General features: G+C 45.6%; 2 protein-coding genes across 8 annotated transcripts in view; both read right to left on the bottom strand.

The window, feature by feature from the left end:
- ARMC9 (armadillo repeat containing 9) overlaps positions 1-3,166 on the bottom strand; it is a 78,224-nt gene extending 75,058 nt beyond the window's left edge. For 6 of the 7 annotated variants that reach the window (XM_088061017.1, XM_088061019.1, XM_088061020.1 and 3 more), the window contains exons 1-3: positions 1,707-1,799; positions 1,112-1,199; positions 457-576 (exon numbers count right to left, since the gene is read on the bottom strand). In XM_088061017.1, the coding sequence (XP_087917143.1) occupies positions 457-576; positions 1,112-1,162 (171 nt within the window). In that variant the 5' untranslated portion in view covers positions 1,163-1,199; positions 1,707-1,799. Of the gene's footprint in view, positions 1-456; positions 577-1,111; positions 1,200-1,706; positions 1,800-2,193; positions 2,280-3,139 lie in introns of those variants that run through there. The other variant, XM_088061018.1, reaches the window with a different exon arrangement.
- A 6,991-nt stretch (positions 3,167-10,157) lies between these two features.
- The window catches only part of PSMD1 (proteasome 26S subunit, non-ATPase 1), a 65,232-nt gene continuing 56,248 nt past the window's right edge, over positions 10,158-19,141 (bottom strand). Inside the window, exons 20-25 of the mRNA XM_005525001.3 lie at positions 18,277-18,446; positions 17,067-17,159; positions 15,956-16,048; positions 13,158-13,304; positions 11,173-11,327; positions 10,158-10,368 (exon numbers count right to left, since the gene is read on the bottom strand). Coding sequence (XP_005525058.1) covers positions 11,181-11,327; positions 13,158-13,304; positions 15,956-16,048; positions 17,067-17,159; positions 18,277-18,446 — 650 coding nt within the window. The 3' untranslated portion in view covers positions 10,158-10,368; positions 11,173-11,180. The remainder of the gene's footprint in view (positions 10,369-11,172; positions 11,328-13,157; positions 13,305-15,955; positions 16,049-17,066; positions 17,160-18,276; positions 18,447-19,141) is intronic.

The following is a 19,141-nucleotide window of genomic DNA, read 5'->3' as shown; positions in this document are numbered from 1 at the left end:
AGAGCCACATTTTCTCAGCGGCATGTTAGTGAATGAAGAATACCAGTGCCACCTGAACACTTCCAGTTAAAAGTCTTACTCAAAAATCTCCCACCATTCAATGACCCCCCCAAATATTCTTTCATCATGTATCTTTAGCATCTTTGAGAGCCTGAATCAACCATCAATACAAGAAGCAAAGCCCAAATTTTCAAGCATATCAGTAAAAACTTAAAGTACTTAAAGTACTTAAAGTAAATCAAAACTGGTGCCCTGAGTTCAAAATGAGTGCAGTTCTGAAAAAAAAAATATCCCCAACCCTAAACTTCAATGTTTCTGTGCTGGAAGAAGACTGCCAGAAGATTTCCTCAAATAATCAAGAATCTGTTCAGACAGCTCACTGTTGTAGTAACTCACAGGATGGTCAGTGGCCTCTGTTTTCAGTATTACTCAAAATAAATGTAAATGATGCATTACCTGAACAGGCAATGAATCTTCTGAGGAAACATCTGCTGGTTTAGATAGCGGCTTCCCTTTCATTTTACATTCCTTTTTAAGCACTTTTACAGTTTCTTGAAATCCGGCAAAATCCAAATACTACAAGATAAAAACAGAAGAACAAAATTTGTAAGATAAATAATGCTTCAATAAATGATTAATTCTTTTTCAGGTGATTAATGCTTCAACAAATGAACCATGAAATGCCAGTTTCTCTGCAGGATGGTCCATAAATGCCAAAGACTGCAAAGTGATAAACCAAAAACTGATACCTTGTGGTAGGAAAATACCGTCTCTCAATTTCCTCCTGCATCCTAGAGACAACTGAATACACCCACTCTGAAACAATGATGCCTCTTGGTTTAACCAGTAATTTCATTCAACCAAAGAAGAAAATTTACTGCTGGCATTTAATGGACATTGAGCCTTTTGAACTGACAGAGCATGACAGGAGTCAGCATGATTTCAGAGTTTAGCAACACTTAGCCAGATAAATAACTCCAGAATTTAGACCTCAGTTACAATACCTGGCTCTGAATGCAAACACTGAGATATCTTGGCAAGCAAGAATCATTTCAACCAAAAAAAAAAAAAAAGGAGAAAAAAATAAAATAAATAAAGACAGAATACCAACCTCTTTCACTAGTCCAAGTAACTCAGCTTCATACGCTAAAACATCACCCATTGCTAGGGGCTGCTGCTACTTCTCATCGCTGATAAAGCTGGAAAATGGCAAAAAAGGGAGTGTTAGTGCACAGCACAGGGCTCACACAGCACAGCCCAGCAGCCACGGCGTCTCCAGAGGGCATGAGGAGATACACGGACACACAGATACATACAGACACCCTCGGTCTACCTGTCCCACATCCCACTGCCTCACATCCTCCCTGTCTCAGTCCCTCCTCCACCACACTCTTCCTTGCTGCAGTTCCACCTCTCCCACATTCCCACCCACCCCAATCCCCCCTGTCCCTCAATTTCCCCTATCCCAATCTCTCCTCTCCCCCCACTCCCCCTGCCCCCATTACCCCGTCCCCCCATCCCCCATTGCTACCCCCAGTCCCTCTTTCCCCCCATTCCCATGTGTCCAATTTCTCCCTGTCCCCCATTCCCACCTGTCCCAATCTCCGCTGTCTCCATTGTCCCCTGTCCCCCATTCCCCCTATCGCCCATTCCCACCTGTCCCATTGTCCCCCAATCTCCCCTGTCCCCATTGTCCCCATTCCCACCTGTCCCAATCTCCCCTGAGCCGCCGCCGGTGTCACCCCGGCAACCGCGGCCCCTCCCGCGCGCAGCGTCCCGCGCACGTGACCGCTCTCAGCCAATCGTCACCCGGAACCGGCGCGTCACGTGGCGGGGGCGTGCCCGCGGCAGTCGGGCGGACAGCGCCGCCTGTCGGGCGGCGGGCGGAGCTGCAGCGCCGGGTGCCCCGGCCTGAGGTGACTCCGGGAGCGTCTGGGGTCGGTTCGGGTTTTTAAATGACGAACGGCCTTAACGGGGGCTCTTGTGCCCTCGCTGCCTTGGGCAGGGAAAAGCCTTCTCGCTTGGAAGTTTCGTTTGAAAGAGATGTCGGGCGAGGAGGGCGGAGCTTGGCAGGGACCGAGCACGGCGGAGGAGGCGGCCGGATGAGCCGTGCCAGCACCGCACGTGTCCGACAAATCCTTACCTGATGGAAGCCCCACCAAAGCAAAGGGAATGATTGGCTAAGTCCCTTACCGAGTTTTTTTGTCCCTTTTTCAATTAACAGTGCTAATGAAGTTCTTCGCATTATCATTAAGTTTCCCGCAAATGTTAGCTCCACGCTGTAAAACAACATTGTATGATCAGTTAGCTCCTGCCCAGAGCCTCGGCCCCGCTTCCTACAGTCTTGTTTTCCGCCAAAAAGACCCATTCTTCTTCATCTCCCACAGCCAGACAGCGCAGCACCATCTTTGTTCCTTTAAGTCTTCTAAAGTGGGATTCCTTAGCTGGAATTTCTGGGACGCACATCAAACTGTTCAGAAAGGACCCTGGAATTCCAGCCCATAAGCCCTACAAATCTCTCTGTAATTCCTAGAAAGAACAAGGATATACCGGAAAAGCACAAAGAAATTTTCAGACAGTGATGGAGAATTCCTAGAGTCCAGTCTGAGTTCCTAAAAAGCCTACTGAAAATCCACAGAAAGCCCACTGAAATTTCTAGAAGGCCCATGGTTATTTTATAAATAGCACCAGATAATTCCTAGGAAGTAACAGGAAATTTCTGAGTGTTAGTTTGTGTTCTCATTGCTCCCTGGGTGTGTGACAATTAGCATTTGAGTTAGCTTTGGAGTTGCTGCAAGTGCTGTTAAGTGGTCAGGATGGTGGTGAGTGAGCTGGCAACTGAGATTTCTGGGTTAGGATGTTTCTATACTAAATACCAAATTTCTATGTATATAAAAAAGCATAGCGATTATACACCCCAAACTTCTAACAACATAAACAGTGGATATACTCTGTATTTAAAGGGAGTATCTCTACACCAGAGGCTTCATCTTTCTGTTCCCTACAAGCTTTCAGGGATCCCACAATAGCAAACTTCAACTATTAATGTTGATGTTTTTCCTGCGTGAGCCTGTCAGGCACTTGGCTCATCCCTGGGGGAGGAAGGACTGGCTCCCTTGTCCATTCATAGCCCCCTCACCTCCACTGTGAGTGCAGCCTTCAGGATTCAGACAATGGATTCCATGAGGCTGTGAACTCCTCCTCCAGTTTGTCACCTGTCCTTTTAAATTTTTAAAGGAGTGAAAGACTCACCTTAGAGAGTGGCTCCAAGGTTTTGAAGCAGAACAGCTGCAGCTGCCCTTCTCTGTAAAGGCAGCTGCACTTTCCCGTGTTCCCTCTCACCTGCTTTGTTTTGGTGATGATCAGGCACTGCCCATGGCCAAAGAAATGGATTTACAGAGTCTAATTTTTCAGGCTGATGTGCCTCCAGCTGGCTTTCTCCTCTGAGAATCCAGACAGAACTGACACCATGCCCTGGGCAGGGTGGTGGGAAGGGTGTGTGGGATCTGGGCTTTGCTTGATTGTATTTTTTTGTTCGTTTTCTCCTCACATTCTTGCAGAATTTCTCCTCCGGTGAGCAGGCAAGGCTGCTATGCCTTGTGTCATGCTCCTGAGCTTCGATCAGGAAATGCAAAGCTTGTGCCTCAAACCTGAAAAGCAGGACTCTACTGTCCTGTGTATCCAAAGAAGGACATTCATCATCACCTGGGGCATCATCTCAGCTCCCCAGTTTGGATTTTCCTTGGGGCAGGTGTCACTGCCATCTCTGCCAAGGGTTGAGTATTCCTGGGGCTGGGCCACTGGCTCTGCAAGCTGCAGATCCCAGATTGGATCATAACCTGTTCCTTGGTTTGAAAAGAGAAGGCTGTTCTCTGTGCCCAAGTGGAAGATTCTGCAGGAAATTTCTTCTTGCAATAGCCTTTCCAAGTGGTTGCATTGAAAACAAAAGCAAGCAGGGAAGACAGGAATGTTTTTCAAAGCTTAAAGAGCCTGTTATTTTCTGTGTTGTACCTTGGCTCTTAATTGCCAAAAAAATTTTTATTTGGATTTTCAATTAATACTTTGAAGGCTTTGAGGCAATAAATAAATAAATAGGAAGTTATTTGAGATTTTAGTTGACACGTTGTTGTTGGTTGGGTTGAAACACAGACTAGCTCCTCCTGGGACTGGCTGGGGGACAGAGAGGTTTGCTTGGACCAGTGTCCTGTGCTGAGGTAGCTGAGATACTGCTCACACTCTGGATTACACAGCAATGCTCCCCCAGGGCTGTCTTCACAGAAAACCAAGGCAATGGAGTAGCACAACCTCTCTGCTCTCCCCAGCATCAGACTGCCATAAAGCTGCTTTGTCTCCACTGGATGGGGCTTGTTTGGCTGCTGCTGAGCCTCAGGTTTCAGCTCTCCTCTGCCTCTCCCCAGGAGGATTCAGTGAGCTTGTGTCAGGCTGTTTATATCACACTTCTTCAGTAATTTCCTGCCCTAGTCCTTACCAGGAGAGGCACAACAGAGACTTTGATTTTGTGTCCTGGGATGCATGAAGGAGGTGCAGGGTGAACTCAGCTCTCCTTAAGATCCAGAAACCTCCTGGCCTGCTCAATGTGGAGCAGAGAGGGAGGAGTGACTGGCTGGTGGATCCCAAAAAAGCTCCTTTCAGCTCCACTGCAAAACAGCGAAGGAGGCTCCCTGGCACCTGCAGTCCAGTGCTGAAGGAGCCAGAGCATTCTTCTCCCAGCAGGACTTCACAGAGGAAGACGGGAGCATCCACAGCTCAGGCTATTCCCCTACCATGTCAGTCCCCTGAGTGTCTCAACTGCCCCTGGAGGAGACGCTGCTTTCTCCCACCTCTGCAAAACCTTCTTGCTACTGCCACCACCCTGGTGGTGGAAGGAGGGAGTCCTCCAGCACTTTCTCTGTTCCCTCATCTCAACAAAACAGCTGATGGTACCTTCCCAGCAGAGATCACCCTTCAGAGATTCCCTATAGGAAAAGACATCCAGGGGAGATGGACTACTTTTGGGAGGCTGGGGGTGCCTCTGTTGGGAATGACATCAGCTCAGTGCCTCCAGCCTGTAAGGGCCCCCAGCTGGGTTTTCTGCCATGTGCTCATCTCACACAGGGGTCGGTCATTAAGCTCCCAACCAAGGCAAATACCAATGTGTGAGGGAGCTGCTTTGCAGTAACAGCAAGGCATTCCAGCCAAAAATAACAAAGGCCTGGGGGAAAGGAAGAGCTAGAGATGCTCCATTAGAAGAAAAAAAAATATGAACAAAATAGTCTGGGAACTGGGTGAACAGAAACAGCAGGACAGAGAGCTTCAGCAGCAGCAGAAACATCCACAGTCCCAGTGAGCCTTACTGCCCACATCACATCAGCACAACTTTGGTGCTGCCACCAACACAGACCAATGGCCTCCTGCCTCACCACTCAGGGAGAAACTGCAAAACCTCCAGGCCTCTTGAAGGCGCCCATGAACTCTGCTGTCCAATGCAGATGTTTCCAGCAAATTATTTTCAGCTACTACTTGTCCACCCCTGAACCCCAGATTTCATGCTTAAGCTAAAAATAAAAAAGACTTTGATGTGAGGTTCAAGTAAACAGAGAATTTGCCCAGCCCTGCAGGAGCTATCTCAGTTCCTCCTCTGGGAGGGCATGGTGGGGAGACAAAAAGTTAATTAATCTTGGTTCTCATTGACATGGAATGGAAAAAAACAATGAAATGGTAGAGCCACCCTAAAACTGAGAACAAAGACACTGAACCAATATTTCAGGCTCTTTTTCCTTCACTCTGAAGGGGAAAAATTTGCTCCATGCTTCATCCCATGCAGGTTATCTTGGGAGGAACAATGTCCCCATAATTTCTGCTGACAATTAACCTCGCCTGAGCAGCCATTCTTCCCTGGGTCACCAGAGTAGCTATTTATACTCTTGGCCAGGGATGCTATTGCCAACCAACCACTGTCCTTCTTGGCCAACCCTGCACCAAGGCAGTGGGCAGTGAGCCCAAGGTGTCCCCCCAAGCACCCTGCCCTGCTCCCCAGGACCTGCTTCACCTGGGCCCTTACTGTGTAGACCCTTCTGTGCCCATTTTCTGCTCATGCTCTGCAAACAGAAATTAAAAACCAGACATTGTTTAACCAAATCCTGTCAGGGCCCATTAGACCAAGTGCCCAGGGCAGACATGGCTGGGACTATGGTCTTGAGTCTCCTCTCTGCCATATGTGGCTAACACTGATTCCCCAGTGGCAGAGACACTGATGGCTCACCTGAGCACCTGCACGGGTATTTCTTCTGAGCAAAACCCAGAGCTTTAGCTGTACAGTCAGTGCCAGGAACTGGAGTATGGAGCTCAAAACAAAACTCCAGATCTGGGCTGCTGCCAGCTGGAACATCTGCCTACACAGAACAGTATTTCAGAGATTTCAAGTCAAGCCAGCTCCAGAGGCTGGGGCAGCATCTCCTCCTAAGACACAGAGCATGGGCCAGGCTAATCCCACAAGTGCTGGAGGAACACATTGAACCAGGCCTGCCCAACCAAGTTACTTTCACTGGGGACCAAAGATCCTTGTTTCCATATAAAACCACCCTGGGGAAAGATCAGCACCCTTGGTTGAAGGCCTTCCGGCCCATTGGTCCCATCAGAGGTTACAAGCAAACAATACAAGCCTTGCAAAGTCATGAAATGACCATGATTACCAACTCATCCTGTCACTGCTGCAGGCTCAAGGTGGCCCCAGAGGTGGGCTGAAAACCCAACCTGTCACCAACACCAAGAGCAGCAAGCAAGAGAAGAGCCTGGGGCTGGCTGGCCTGCAGGGGTGAGGGTGGAGAGTGCTTCAGCTGCCAGGATGCAGGAGATAAATGACCAATATCATCACTGTTAGCAGCAGTGCCCACCCTTCACACTGAAAGGCAAGGAGGAAGAGCTTTGCCTGGGCCTGGAAGGAAGGGGAAAGAGGGAGGCTGACACTGCTGTGATGGGGAGAGGTAAGAAGATGAGGCCACTAAATCCCTGCAGGGGAGGAATAGCAATGCTGGGAGGCTGTAGGGCTCTCAGCTCCCTCCTTGAAGACTTCTTGCCTTGGGAGCTTTACCTTCAACATCTCCATCACCACATCAGTCTCCAGCATGGTGCCAAACAGGGGACTTTTACCTGAGTTAACTAGTGGAAATGGGAGGCTAAGGAAATGTCCAGGGCCTCCTGGAGGGACTATGGGATATGTCAGAACAGCATTAGAAGTGATTTAATTCACACAAGGGTTAATTGAGATGAAACCCATTAGTCAGGAGTGCTAGAAGCACTTCCTGTCACCCCAGCCTCTCCCTCTGTCAAAGTCAGAATTTAGGTCCAATTAGCCCCTGACAAACAATCAGGGTGGGTCCCTCTGCAGCATCCCCAGACAGGCCCAGGAGAGCAGCACTTCCTCAGAAATCAGCACTAATGAGTCACTGAAACTAAATGATATTATTTAAAGCACCGAGCCAGCGGTTATTGGCTTCATCTGCCCCAGAGAAACTGGTCAAACCCTTTAGCATGGGGGCAGGATCCCACAGGTTTCCAGAGCCTTCTCGGAGGTTTTCTAGCACCTTTCCAGATTATTTCTGGCCATTTCCTTGATTTTTTTCTAGTCTTTCTGGAGGTTTCCTGTTGTATCTCCATAACATTCCTAGACTCTTCCTAGAGGTTTACTGGAACCCTCTTAGGGCTGTTTAAGCCTCTTTATATTGTTTTCAACACGCACAGGTTGGCCATTTCCAAATTTCCCAAGTAGCACCCTGGAAATTGAGCAAAGCTCAACACCTCATTCAAGCACCACATGACCTCAAACCTCAGCAGCCTGATTAGTAAACTGAAGAATTATGTAGAGATTAGGAAAAAAGAAAAATTTCATGTATGGGTTCATTCTATAGTCTGGACATATTTTGTAACATAAACTCTGAAAAGCACTCTGTAGGAGCCTTTCTAGTCCTGTCTGGAGTCTTTTGAGTACTGTCCTGTAAGAAAACAGCCTGAGCTACACATGTGCCTCTTCAGACACAGACCAGCATCTTCATGTCCAAGGAGGGAAAAACAGCAGTTGGGGGAGAAAGCCTGAACAGTAGATGCTTTTCTCCAAGTGTTCTCAATCCTAAGCCACATTTCCCACATGCGTTTATACACTGGAGAAAAAACACCATGAGTGGCAGAGATGGGAAAGTGAGGACAGGGCAATTCCCTGTTCCCTTCAGGCATCCCCAGCCTGGCTCACACGGCCTTTTTCTTCCACAGTCACCAAAATCTGCTCTAAAAATCTGTGTGTAGCCTTACCTTGTGGCCCCAGAACAGCAGCTCAGAATAGCACCTCAGTTTGGGACTGAGGTTTTTACATTTGCTTGTGTTAAGGGAGCTCTGGGGAAACATCACTGCCAGAGGCAGTAGGGATCTTACAGGCACAAGAGAATCGTTTAGCACAAAAATCTGCAGTCCTCCATGGTGCCCCAGGCAGTACCCAATGGCTTGGGGGCAGGACCTGCTCTGCACATAGATTTATACGGCCACACCGAGGACCTGCAGCAAGCATTAGGTATATTTTGATTACCCTGAAAAATCTGTTGCAAAATGAAAAGTGCAGCCAAAAGTCCTATGAAAAGCAGGAGGGTGTTCACAGCTTGGCCAAAGCGCCAATGCAGGACTTCAGGGCCTTCTGAGCCAGCTGTTCCCAGCATTTCTACTTGCACTTTAGAAATCCTCTAGCAGTATCTGGCCTCTGGCAGGTTGTTTTCTCCTCCCAGTGTCTTTTCCTCTTCACAGTATTTTACCACACAAGGCATTACTAACAAATTACATGAAAAACACCACACACCATATTGGTTGGCATTGGCAGAACATGCTGGAGTAAGGGATACAGGTATCCATTCAAAGGGAAGGAATTGCAGCACTAGAAGACTCACCAATGTACATTTGTCCACCTTCTGTTTCTTGCATCACAATATCAGGTATTTGACCATGGGATTGGAGCAGCGGTTCCCTCTTTGTTTCCAGCTTTTCTGACAATAACATTGTCTGTAGCCATTTCAGGTTCATTCTTGGCTCCACTCCATTGGAGAACAGATCTGGATGATGCTGAGAACTGCAAGCTCTAACCAGCAACCTGAGACATTTCAACTTGAGGGACTTCTGCCTGAAGCCTAGGACTCAAAACTGGCTTTCATTCCCACATATCTGCTCAGTGTCCCTTGGCTTTGCAGAGAACAAAGACAGACTATCCCATTGCTATAGTAACATTAACCAAAATAAACCATCTGCTAGAAAAGCTCCCAGGCACTAAATGCAAGATTTGTCTTCCAATATTACCAATGCACGTCAGACTGTGGTATGTTCACATGGATAAAATACTCTCCTCACACACAGATACAAGAAAAACCTCATTTCATTTACGTGCTGTTTCAAACATGGAGCTTTGTCGTTCTAATTGGGAACGGCGAAAAGAACGACAGAGCTTCACTCAGCATTTGCTGGCAGCAGACTGGGGCTGCAGTCTCTGGCTTGCTGCTGAGACACCCTTTGAAGTGTTACAGCCTGAAAGGTGAAGGGCCAGCTGGAGAGTGAATGGTGAAGCACCGTTCCTTCCTTCTGACTGCTTCTCATTCCATGTCCCTGACTAAAATTCCCCCTTAGCTAATGATACACATCAGTGTGACAAGTTACATGTCTGGGTCCACTCCGTGTAGGCCTGCAATGTAACTGTTCATATCAGTTATTTTGCTCATATTTGGTAAAAGCAGTGAAAGCACACACACAAAAAGGGTTTCTGTGAAAAAAAGAGACAGATGCTCCCATTTCCCCATCATTATAACACTCAGAGCCCTTCTGTCAGCCCCACACCATCACATGAATACCAGGATAAGCAAGGGGGAAGATCACAGAGGGAATCTGGAAGCAGACCTCATCTGTGCAGCTGCTGGCAAACAGACACCTGCACTCTGTAGCATCAGTGCTATGGGTGGGCCAAGCTGCAGCTGTGACCTTGCTCAGATCCCGATGATTGTACAGAGGAGCAGTCAATCAAGCTCTGCTGGACAAGGATGCACAACTTGAGTCTAGTTTTTAACATCTGGGGAGAGCAAAAATTGTTAGGCTTCCTTTTTTGTTTGTTTGTTTTAAGCAGCAAGTTTTCTGTCAAGAGTTTTTAATATATTTATTTGAAAACAAGGTTTTGTGAAAGAGTACACTAAATAGCATATATCTGTTCTTCAGCCATAAAACACGGACTATCAGCTTTAGCTCAGCACAGATTGGGGCTGCATGCACTGAACAGCAGATCTCAATAGGAAGGTCTTCATGCCTGTCTTTCTGATATCAAGCATAGTGTCTTCTTTAGATGACAAGACCCTGGAGGAGGGAGAGAGAGAGAAACCAGAATTTAACTAAGGCTTCTTGTGGTTGGCCCCACACTAACCTGAGCCTGTCACTGACACATTTATAGTTTTCAGCAAGGAGTTTGTTTTCCTGCCCATCCACCAATTCAAATGCATAATATCTGCTTGTGGGAGCCCTGAGACATGCCAGCCCATGTTTGGAAATAAAGCAACTGGATTTCTGCCTTTCAGTGAGAAACTTGCACATCCATTCAGGCACTTTAACCAAGGAACCTGAGAACTGCACCGTTTATTTCCTGAAACAGATCTACTGCTATAATTTTGTTGGGCTCAGAAAGCATCACAGAACCCATGACTGAAGTGTCTTTAAATTCTGCTAAGAACTGCTGGGAAGACAAGGCTCCAGGAAGCAGAACAGTAGTTCTGTTTTGACAAATCCTGGCACCCTGAGGTCAAGTAGATGACAGCTTTGTTATGTAAACTACTTGCCCCTCTGGGACCATCTTTCAGGAGCTGGCTAGTCCCTGTGACCCCTACACTGCTCTCTGCCCAGCCAGGCTCTTCTCAAGAGTAGTTAGGCCTGCCAGATTAGAGAGCAGATTCAGTACAACTGGGTCAGGACTGACCCAAAAGAGTGAACTTGTGGACTTCTAAGCTGCCAAATTCTTAAAATAGGACAGAGCATGTTTTTAAATCTGACACAGAAGCTGTCAAAGAGCTAAACCAAGAGTGCTGGGTGCTGGTAACTGCTTCAGTTGGTACAAAGAGGCTTTTTCTTAATTGGGATGAAAAAAGGAAACTGCACACTACACTGTACCTCAGGTCTTAATCATCAATGTACTCAAAGGGCTCTGGTGGTTCAGGTTCTTGCTCCTCTTCCTCAATCTTCGGACCATGAGCTGCCACTGGTTCAACCAGCTCCTCCATATCCTCACTGGTGTCCTTCAGGATGATGATGCCTCCGATGGAAAGCTGCAAGACAAGTGCCATGAGCATTTAGAGATGCTTGCCTCTGCCTCATGGTGGAGTGTTTGTGGCCAGAGTCTATTCTAGGCAATATGAAACTCCTCAGCAGGAATGAGTTTCAGGGAGCAAAGCATCTGACACTCACCTGGATTTCTGCCTGATAAGGGTGTGGGACAGGCAGAGTCTGTCCAGGCTACTTTTGTATTTATTTTATCTAGGTCTCAGTTCAATAGAAAGTGACATCTGGATTCACAGCTTTACCCCATTCCCATTTGGGGCTTTCCACTTGAAAACTAACTGAACTGTAATTGCTTTATAAGGCTCATCTTTTCAGGTTTACAATGCTTAGTGAAGCCTCTCTGTGTAGCTGCCTCCCAGGAGATTCTCTGAAACAGAGACTAATCTGATCACCGGCTTCCACAGAGTGAGGAATCCTATTAGCAGAACCTCACAAAAACAAAGGGGAATTAATTACAAAGATCACAATGAAACATCTTGGCAGGCTGAAGCACCTCTGGGAGCAAACACAAGGCGCAAAGAGGCAGTGCTGTGTCACGCCTGGCTGGGATCAGGGCTTTTGGCCACAGCAGGATTTCGGGCTAGAAACAGCATCTCAAAGAGGTCTTTTACTCTGGCATTCCCCAAAGCAGAGCAAAGGTCCAGAACGGCTCCGTTCCAAGAGGCTCCTTGGTTACACACCCTAATCCCAGCAAGAACTGCACTGTTCTGTTCTCTTCAAAACCTATTTATGGGGCTTTAAGGCAGGAAACTGAACTCCCTCACCAAGCACTCTGCTGCTTTTGAAGCTGAAGCAAACAGCTGTGCATGTCCACATTTCAGTGAGTGGACACTTACTGGAACACATAGCAGATCTTCCCAATCCAAACAGTAGTTGGGTCACCTTGTTTTAAAGGGTAGAAACTAAAAAACCCTTCCACTGTTTTGCTAAAGGAGATGTTTCAAAAGGGAACAGTGCACAGAGAATTCCAATGTGCTGATGGAATTCCAGGAAATCCATTTATTAAAAACATTACTATTTTCCAGGAAAAAGTATTACTACTACTGAACACCATTTTCCCATGCGTAATCCTGGAACTGGGGTTAAGTCAAGCATGTTATTTTTTGAAGAAAAACAAAGGGCAGAAGACTTTGACTCAGGAGATTTACAGTTCAGGAGCCAGCTTATCAGATTTGCAGCATATCTGAACATCTCACAGAGGAGTTAGTTACCCCTTGGGCTGAGTGCTAAAAGACCTTCATTCTCCATCTGACAATTACATGCTCTCTCTTCTCTGTTTTTACAGGAGCTGAAGTAAATTTTCTAAAGCCAGATGTAACTCAATAGGAAATATGTTCAATGAAAAAACCCCTCCATTTAGGTATAAATCCTACTGCAGGGTAATAAAACTCCAGCGCAAGTCCTAATGTATTTCACTGCTTTGACACCAAACCAGTACAACTTCTCAGCCTATTTTTAAAGATCGTGGCTCAGTCTTTATGTTCCCAGCAATGTCATTAATACACAATGTATGTCTGATTGGTTTTCATGCTGCACACTTGACACAGGTACAAGAAGAAAGAAAAATATAGCAGCATTAGCACGGTGAAAACGTTTGCAGCAGCTCTTTCCCCCAACTAGAACTGCATGTGATCATTTGCAGAGAGGGACATTAAAAAAGGAAACATGACAACAGCAAAGCTGCAAATCTCTGCAACACATTCCAGTGCTGCACCAGCTGTGAGCTCTCATGTACACACAGAACTTCTGGGGCTTACACACAAGCCCAGCACTGGGAATGCTCTGCCAAGCACATGGACTGGGAAGGTGACACTTACTGGTTTGAAAGGCTGGTACCGGCAGCTCTCTGTCATAGTGAGAACTTTGAGCTGAGCAGGCATGACTCTGGCTGGGTTGTCCAAAAGCTGGAAGTTGGGTTCAGGCTCTTTTTTCTTTTCTTTTTCATCCTTCTTTTCATTCTCATCCTATGGAGGGACAAGAGAAGATCAACTTGATTTTAGCAGTAACCTCTAACCTTTCACAGTTCAGCAGGGTAAGGTACAGTCAGGCATCAATTACAAAGTTCCTCTTTTGCTGAGGAACATGCTAATATTTATCTATTAGATGGTACAGAAAATTCCAGCATGGATCTAAGTGCTCTTGATAAGGCAATGTCTCACTCTCATCTGCAGATGAAAGCAAGTTCAGAGAGAGGTAGCAGTGGAACAGTTTAACCTCTTCTTTCCCTTTCTCCTACCTTTTCTGTAAACTCACTACTTTTTGTCATAACTGAAAATTCTTTAATATCATTACTGAGCATATGAAAATTGCCAAAAACTGCCCTTGTATTTTTGCAGCTATAAAGCTGCCACTGACATTTCACACTACTGGTAGTGACAGTAGTTCATCCAAAATGACTTGACCTCAGCAACTCACTAGGGAATTACAGTGAATCCCTCCCTTATCAATGACATGTAACAGCAGACAACTTTGGCACAGCAGCTGCTCATAGCTGTGCAGATCCCTTGGAAGCTATGGATTACAGTCACATAACAGCCATAAGAGGAAAACAGGAAAGCAATGATACCTATAAAGCATTAGGACAATGGCAAAACACTCAACTCAAACACAGCAGGTGGCAGCAAGTTCCCTGTTTACTATCTTTGTTTTTCTGCTCAATTCAGCCAAGGAAACTTTTCAAATATCTGTACACACACATGGACCCAACATGTGAACCCCTTCTAATATATTGCTTCCTCTCAACACCTGCACTTAAATGTAGGTTGTGGCAATTTTAGAAGAAATGTGCATCTGTTCAGCACATTTTGCTTACTACATAGAACTGTAAGAATAATTCAAAGAAAAGGCAATATTTGGTGACAAGGAAACTTGACAAAGGAGAAAAACCCCAAAACCCAGAAATTATACCTTGCATGCATGAGATGATTAATTTTCTGGGCCAGCTGCATGACATTCAGTGCCTACAACGTGGCCACACCTATGTAGGTCTAGGAAGGTTATTTTACATGCCAATCTTTGATCTTATGCCACATGTGTGGTGTTTGTTAGACTAAAATTTAAGTTAAAGAGGCCGAATGGGAAAGCACCTGGAGTTGCTGGTTGACAGTGGCTGAATGTGAGGCAGCATGTGCTCAGGTGGCCAAAAAAGTCGATGTCATTGTGGGTTGTGTCAGCAGTAGCGTGGACAGCAGGACCAGGGCAGTGACTGTCCCCTGTACTTGGGACTGGTGAGGTCACACCTTGAACCCTGTGTTCAGTTTTGGGCCCCTCCCTACAAGACAGACATTGAGGTGCTGGAGTGTGTCCAGAAAAACGGCAACAGAGCTGGAGCACGAGACCTGTGAGGAGCCGCTGAAGGAACTGGAGGGGCTCACCCTGGAGAAGAAAGGTGGCTCAATGGGGACTGTATCACTCTCTACTCCTTGACAGGGGGAGGTCATTCTGTCAGGTAACAAGATACAGGACAAGAGGAAATGACCTCAGGTTGTGCCAGGGGAAGTTTAAGTTGGATATTAGAAAAAATTTCTTCTTCAAAAAGATTGTCAAGCACTTGAAGAGGCTGCCCAGGGGCGTGGTGGAGTCACCATCTCTGGTGGTATTTAAAAGATGTGTAGATGTGGCATTTGGGGACATGGTTTGGTCTGGGGATTAAGTTGGATTTAGAGGTCTTTCAAACCTAAAGAATTCTATGTGTCCACATTGCACTTTCAGCTTACAGTTGTTCTTGGAATATTTGCATTTATGAGTAGGGCACAAAAGAAAGGGCCTTTTGTCAGTACTGCTAGAATTTTAGCTGCCATATGCTTTTCAAATTGCAGCAATCACCAAAAATTAATTTCTCCATTACTCAGCTTGCTCCAGGATGACACTTTATTCACAGATGAGGATGACAACTTCCAGTGTCAGGTCTATGAGCTGAAAGAAATCATCAGAGGACCCAAGCAATCACCACAACTACTGAGCGGCATATGGAACCTGTGTTCAAATCTCAGCTGGTTCTGAGTTGGGTGTGGATACATGTTTGGCATTTTGATAGATGGGCAAAGCACATAAGAGACTGCTGCCAAAAACGTGAATGTTTCAGGAAAGGAGGTTAAACATGTGCAAAACCAGAAAGTTTAAACTCTTCAGTGTTCTCAAGATAAATTAGACATGATCAAGCAACAGCTACAACACTTCTTTTTAAAAGGTCAGAGGACCCAAGGATGTGAAATTACTAAGACTTTTTCTGCATTAGTAAGAAAATTACATGATAAGAGATGAAACTCCTCTGGGTCTAAAACTAGCAGGTAATAAAATATAAGGTTCATGCAGTTGAAGGCACATAAACCTGTCAAAACAAGCTTTTGTCTTTAAGGAAGTCAGTTACTTAACAACACTGAGGAAGATTTATTTCTCAGAAATAACAGATTCACAATTAATAACACCTCTTGGTTTTAACAGTGCACACACAGAGTAAAGGTGCTAACCAGTGTCTGCAGCAATGTGTGTCAGTGCTTTGCTCATAACACAGAAGGCAAGAGGACAGAAGTAAGTACCAACATTCATGACACACCTTCCACATTTATAAGGGTTGGGAGGAAGAAGATATTTAAGTTTCAATGTGTGTACCCACCACTTCCATCTTTTCCTCTTCCTTCTTCTCTTTCTCCTTTTCCTTTTCCTTCTTCTTGGCTTTTGCAGTGATGGACAGCACAGCAGTGGAAACCTGGATATGGCAAGAGATGAGGCATTCAGTGTGACCCAACACTGTATACTGAGTTTCAGCTCCCCCAGGCTGGAGTCTTTTGAGAACATATGGCAGCAACTTTATGAGAGGGTCAGGGAGCAACAGCATTTGTCCCATTGCTGGTGAGAATAAATGTGGGCTCTTGGCACATTTTAACTTTTGGCCAGGGAAGTTTGAAGAGAGGTTTGTCCAATTCACATCCTATTCAAAGGCAAGAAAACAGCTATAAGCAGTAAGCTTTGCCTTTCATCAGAGTTAATTTCTGGATTCCTTGGTGGCTTGGAAATCTGTCCTGTCCAGCATTCAATTCTGGTAAAATGTGTTACAGTTTGCACACCATGTCATTCATCAGCATGACGTGCTTGAGGTCTCCACTGCTGGAATTTCTCCCTAAGGGCTGCTCTAACTGCTGCTGTGCTCGGCTCAACAGCTTTTACCATCCTGTGCCAGGAGACAAATTGCTTTCACTATTGTCCCACTTGTGACCCCACAGGTCTCATATTCTCCTTTTCATTACCAAGATATTCTTAGTGCCACACTTACCGTTTTGCAATCCATGGAGCTATTATTCTAGCACATGGGCCCACTGCTCCTTCCATATGGGACTATTTGAGAAATGTCCCACCTAATATTCTCAACGGTTGCACTGAAACAGCATTTTGGAGCTCAAGTCACAGAAAATGACCCTGCTGTGCTGAGTGCTGCACATACAAGTCAGTAGGGCAGGGAAAGCAGGTGTTTTATTCAACTAAATTACTTCTGCTTGACCACTTCAGACAAGGGAGGTTTCATAAATTCAGTAGCAAAGCACTTGCGTGCCATGATCAGCAACAGTCCCAGGCACAGCAGGAAAATTTACCTAGAATTCTCTTTCAGAGACTATAGCACCTGCCAATTTTTCCTTTGCTCTTTAGATCCCTAGTAGTACCACCAAAGTAAATGTTTATACTAGGAGGGAGAAGGGGTTAGTCTTTTTACAGAAAGCCAGCTCAAATACCTTTTCTTTCTCCTTTTCCTTTGGTACCTCAAGTGGTGGAGGGTAGGCAAATGTGGACGGCTTACAGTTGGACTTGTACTGGACTTTTGGCATCTAAGACAAAGAGTTTAAAACAGTGTTAGAAACTAGAAAAGGAGGGGAAGAATCCACAGCAGAATAATTACTTTAGCTTCATTTTCCTTCCAGCAGAGACAAACACAGATCCTCTAAAGAATACAAGCTTCCCCTTCTCCCTCTCCGGAAGCTGAGAAACTGTTATCAGTGGCAGTAGTTCAACTAGAACAATGTTATTTAATTATTCTGTAATTTGACTCTGGCAAGCTCTTCTAGTCCTCTCCATGCACTCCATCCTATTCACACCACGCTTTGTTTTCATTGCTTCAAAGCTTTTGTGGTTTTGATGTTGTTGCTGTGTTTGTGTGTATTAACACAAAATTGGTTTAAGATCTAAGTGAAGATCTGCTCTGTCAATGCATGCGAGGGCAAACCAAGCACTGACATCCCCTTCCTGCCAAAGGACCATACATTTGGGGGTGAGTTACCAGTGCCACACATTCTCTTACTCTTGGCTACTTAAGCAAGGGTAGAAAGCATCTTCTGATAGCCAGTCCAAATTCTTAAACACCCCCATGCTGCCACATCCAGAAGTTTTTTTGTGGAACTTCCTAGCGTAGTTATTTAGCACAGGAGACCCAGCATGGTACACAGCTTACAGCGGCTGTACCACAGCTGATAGCTGGAAGACAGATGCACAAGAAAAGTGCAGTACCCATGGTTGCTCAGTTTAATGTTTACTCCCCAAGGAATCCAAACAAATCCTCTTTTCCCACTGCTAGCTTTCCTAGTGGAGAACATCACATAATTTATCTGGGAGGCCATGGGGCAACACACTTTTAAAAATAATAACCCTGACCTTCAAGAGTGATAATGGGGCAGCCTCTGCCCAAATACTCTAAATAGACTTCCCTTCTTTTTAAGCTACTTTGAAGTAAAGAAGTCAGTGTCTGCTCTCTGCATTTTTCATGTTCCCATTCCCACCACCAGCTCTGCTATTCAAGCCTGTTTTTCATATTTCTTCCAGTTAGTACCTTTTCTGGCACAAACAAGTTGGAAACATGAAAAGAAAACCAACAAATCCATGAACACGCCTTGCAGACCACTTGAATATTCCAAACAACTTTTCAGTCTCTTCTTTCTTCTTGTTACATACCTTAAGATCCTTGTTAAGGCCAATGACACAGGTTGGGGTGAATGCCAGTGACAAAAAGTGTGACAGAGGGAACCAGAACCAAAACTGGGTGAAGACCAAAACCCCCACCACAGAAGGCATGTGAGTATGTCCTGTCCTCGACTGCAGTGAAATGGTTACGTTATGGCCCCCTGAAAGGAATCATAAAAGTCAGTGAATTATTCATTCCTGGGTACTCCACAAAGACACCTGAGCAATGAATGTCAAACAGTTGCTGTCAAAGGCCTGCACAGGGCAAGCCAGGCCACAGTGCTGCCAGCTTCCTCCTCTGGAACACACCTCCTTCCTTTATTGTGAGCTCAGCTTACGTAGTAAAACAGATGTACAGCACAGCTCTACAGTACCCAAACACAATCAGGGAATACATCCTTCTTCCATGCTCATTTTGCCAGGATACAGGTTAGACAAAATTACAGGCAGTGAGAGGGTGGGGGGGAAAGGCAAACTTCTGCCATAAAGAGTTTTAAAACATGGCATATAAATGATCCCCAAGACAAGGCTCAGGAGGAACACAGTACATACACAGCTGAGCATTCAGAAACTTTTATTTCTGTGGCTGCCTCCCTGAACTATCACTTATTCAGAAGAAATATGCCTAGGTTTTTATCTTACACCATCTCAGTAGGAAAAAAAATGTAAACAGCAGCAACTTCAGAAGTTGTTTCTAGATGTTATCAATCTAAGCTGCACAGAGACAAGCTCCTGCAGCCTTTGCAGCAAAATTACATTTCTGCCAGACAACCAAGTCTTAAATCTGTACTTGCAAAGCAGAGACTCAAACAACTCCATATGTTGATGCAGTGCAGAAACATCCAGCTAGAAACAA

Source organism: Pseudopodoces humilis, chromosome 11, assembly GCF_049639895.1.
Source record: "Pseudopodoces humilis isolate 2021_Gansu_Grassland_sample_001 chromosome 11, ASM4963989v1, whole genome shotgun sequence".
NCBI lineage: Eukaryota > Metazoa > Chordata > Aves > Passeriformes > Paridae > Pseudopodoces > Pseudopodoces humilis.
This window is presented reverse-complemented; position numbering and strand designations above follow the sequence as displayed.